The sequence below is a fragment of the Melampsora larici-populina genome (assembly GCF_000204055.1).
Source record: "Melampsora larici-populina 98AG31 unplaced genomic scaffold MELLAscaffold_12, whole genome shotgun sequence".
NCBI lineage: Eukaryota > Fungi > Basidiomycota > Pucciniomycetes > Pucciniales > Melampsoraceae > Melampsora > Melampsora laricis-populina.
Window position 1 is genome coordinate 537,810 of NW_006768776.1, and position 3,934 is coordinate 541,743.

Sequence of the window (3,934 nt, forward strand, 5' to 3'; positions counted from 1 at the left end):
ATTGTCACTGAGGAACAAACCGGACCAGTCAGCCCTAGGGCATCAATTCTAGCTGATGACATGGGGCTTGGAAAAACAATTCAAACTATTTCTTTAATTGCTACAACACTGGATGCGTCAAGACAATACGAACATCAGCATTCAGCATCAGCCGTCAACCCTCTAGACACTCAGCTGCGAGCTTCTCACACCACTCTTTTGATATGTCCTACTAGCCTCATGGACAACTGGGAAGAGGAGGTTGGAAAACACACTAGAAAAAACAGCTTGAAAGTCTTGCGCTGGCATGGCACCGACAGATTCAAAATACCTCTACGTGATATCCACTCAGCCGACATTGTCATTACAACCCCAAAAACACTTATGTATGACCAACGGCTTGGTGGATCAACCCGGGTTCCTTTTACAACCAGATGGTACAGGGTGGTCATTGATGAAGCTCAGTGAGTATTCTCTCTTTGCAACCAAAGGTCTGTGACCAAACTGACCCTTTACTGGTGCCAGTGTAATTCGTAATGAAACCGCCTCCCATGCAGTCCTCACCTCTTTGGAATCAGTCAACCGGCTCTGTCTCACTGGTACTCCGCTCCATAACAGAATTGGCGACTTGCACATGCTCTTCAAATTTCTGCACATCAAACCTTTTCAAGAAGACTCAGTATGGTACCGTCAAATCACTCTGCCGGTTCATCAAGGAAATTTGGACACACTCAGCCAGCTTCTAAGATACTTCATGCTTAGGCGGACCAAATCAAGCCACCTATCCAATTTACCTCCAATATACCATGAGACCATTTTATTGGAAATGCATCAAAAAGTGAAAGCAATATATCAGCAACATTATGAAAGATTTCTTCAGGACTTTGGTGTGGAATCTCAAATCCAACATAAACAGGGTGAATATTTCAGACAATTGATGAATCTCAGGATGACATGCAATCACCCTCTTTTATTCAAGCAAGAACAAGAGCTCAATCAGACCAAGATTACGGAGATGGAGGAGGAGCTTGGAATCATGGTGCCGGATGGGAGGGCACTGACTGCTGATGCCAGGCCAGCCTACCTGGAGGACTGGTCACTGAGTAGCAAGCTTGCATACTTGGTTTCCCAGCTCAAAAAGAAGCATAGAACTTTGCATAAAGGTCTATGCAAGAAGACTGTTATCTATACCCAATGGAGGTGTTTCATGGAGTGGTAATTATATTTTATGTCTCTGTTATATCACTTGGCCTGTAAGCTAACCTGCACACCCCACAGGATCAAGATTGCTTTGGATTGTCACGGCATTGGCAGCGGCACCTTGCACGGTGACATGACAACTCATGAGAGGACATGCCAACTCAACAGATTCAAGAACGATAACAACATTGAGGCCTTTATAGTATCTATTGAAGCTGGAGGTGTGGGCTTGAATATGACCTGCGCTGACGAGGTCTATCTGATGGTGTGTTTGTTATCATTCGTTCATATGTATGCAGTGGTCAATATTAGCTAAAAGTAATATCATTAGGATGCCCATTGGAATCCACAGATTGTGCAACAGGCAATTGACCGTCTACATCGAATAGGGCAGACTCACCCCGTGAAGGTGTATCATGTGGTTGCAGGGCAATCTGTTGAACAGCACCTATTCAATGTGAGTCAAGTAATCAGCTTCCAGAAAGGGCTACACTCACCATCATCTGCAAAAACATTTTATACCCCTCAGGTACAGAAGAAAAAAGCATCTCTGGCTAGAAAAATAATTACATTGTCAGTTCCAAAGGATCAACTTAAAGATTACCTCCAACCTGGGGACACGATGGATGTCATGGATGATATAGGCAATGTGAATGCATGCTATGCAGAATATGTCTAGATGATGGAGGGTTCCATCCAAAAATATATGTAGAATTTGTGTTTCAAACCGACCACAAGTGGCTTTTATCCTTGAAAAAATTCTCTTCTGTCCTTTTTTTTCTTCTTCCGAAAACAAGAGTATTGTATCTCGTAGTGTGATTACTTTTAGAGTATTGTATCTCGTAGTGTGATTACTTTGCTCACAACAATCAATACCATTGACCACTACAAAGTTTACCACACACAGAGATGCAGGTAATAGCAAAATAAAGTACTCAGTTTTCCAAAACCATAGAATCATCACCTTCAACACGGGCAAAGGGAGTGTTACTCCAAGACAAATCTTTCAATCTTGCTAATACAACATCAAAAGAACCCCAAAAATTTCCAATGTCCAAATCCCCGCTCACAATTCCAACCTCTTCCATGACTTGATCAACCACCGGGGAAAACCACTCAGGGGTTGTGCTCCACAAGTGTTCTTGCTCCGGGTAATCATCAGCAAGGATAGCATCCACCGCTTCACCTGGGACAGGTATGAGGTAATCAATGCAACCAAATTCGTCAACGGGGTTTTTGTAGCAGTAGTCTGCAGAACATCCAGTAGGTAATTTCGACCGCTTGTTGTGTCGTCTGCAGAAACCATTGTAAAACTTGACCCATTTGTCCAGAGCTCGTTGAAAGACGGGGATAAATAGGTGGAGAAACAAGGTCCTGAAAAGCAATAACAAAGATTTCAGCATGGAATCACCAAGTAAAAAAAAAGGAGCTTCACCTAGACATTGGATCATTGTCATTATATAAATCTTGATCAATGCGCTCTTGAATTTTAGCTTTGATATTTCCAGTCAGTCCACAAGTCATTTTGTCCCAGAAGCACTCAATCTTTTGGTTACGAGGGGACGGGACATATTGATGATAAGGCCAGTCTGGAGCTCTGGAACCGTAAGTTTCTCCAAAATAAAGTTGATGTCCAGCAAGAGGAACAGTCTCAGTTCCTCAATCCGTGGTGAGCTTTTTGGGAATGCCACCTTGTTTCTTGACAAGGCCCAGATACCACAAGTCAACATGGCGGGGGTCGCTGTTGGTGACATGAGCATGAAGTCCCAAAATCTTTTGAGACCAGCAATCAATGAATCCATATATACCGATTCCAAAGTTGATCAACTTGTCGTGTCCATCGGCCGCCCAAACCTCATTGGGACCGCCCGCATAGTATTCCCGTCGCTTGAGTTTATGAGCAGCTCTCATTCTGACAGCATCTGGGTCCATTACCTTCATCATAGCCGCAATAACATCACTATATCACAGAGGATTTCAAATGTAATTAGCATCAGAGCAAATGGAATCAAGAAGGCCCAAACACTTGCCGGTGGATGTGAAGCTCGTGTTCCTGAGCTAGCATCTTCTTGATACTCTTGATTCCAAGTACATTTCCATATTCAATCTGAAGTTCTTCAATCTTGCTACATACGGTGGCATATGTTACTACACCCATGTCAAGATCATCCTTTTGGCGGTGAAGATTGAGTTGCTTCTCAACTCGAGCTAAAGTTGACCGGCTGATGATGATGTTGTGTTCGTTTTTGAGGGCAATGAGAGCTCGCTTTTGGTTCAGAGATTGTTTGTAATTATCTAATACTGCATCCTTTACAACCTCCACATCATAATTTCCTTGTTGTTTCAAGTCCCATTCTTTGATCCGTCTTCTAACAGTTCTTACACATACTCAGATGTTGTGCCGTTGCCAAACAGTGTCGCATACTGTTTGTGCTGGCCAGTTGTTAGCCACAGCTTCTTCCAAAAGCGGTCGCAAGATTTCATCAGATATTTTTGCTGGCATGTTGGTGTGTAGTTGGTGATGGAGATTGAAGGTGTTTGGATGAGGATTGCAGAAGATTGAGGGTGGTCGAAGAATATTCAGGATAATCAAAGAAGATCAAGGATGGTCTAAGAAGATTGAGGACAGTTGACGAAGATTGAGGAAGATCAAGGACAGTCGACGAAGAAAGAAGAAGGTTGAGGACGGTTGACAAAGATTGAAGAAGATTGAGGACGGTTGTCAAAGATTGAAGAAGAAAGAAGAAGATCGAGG

At 43.1% G+C, this 3,934-nt stretch overlaps 2 protein-coding genes across 2 annotated transcripts; both read left to right on the plus strand.

Moving 5' to 3' along the window:
- Positions 1-60: 60 nt before the first annotated feature.
- MELLADRAFT_30142 (uncharacterized protein) lies at positions 61-664 on the plus strand (the record flags this gene model as incomplete). Its single annotated transcript, XM_007408300.1, has 2 exons — positions 61-443; positions 505-664. Coding segments are annotated over 2 exons (543 nt in total), but the record flags the coding sequence as incomplete, so codon positions are not given.
- A 330-nt stretch (positions 665-994) lies between these two features.
- On the plus strand, positions 995-1,858 carry MELLADRAFT_84940 (uncharacterized protein; the record flags this gene model as incomplete). Its single annotated transcript, XM_007408301.1, has 3 exons — positions 995-1,194; positions 1,258-1,444; positions 1,511-1,858. 3 exons carry the CDS (start codon positions 995-997, stop codon positions 1,856-1,858), a joined length of 735 nt encoding a protein of 244 aa, XP_007408363.1.
- Positions 1,859-3,934: the final 2,076 nt, after the last annotated feature.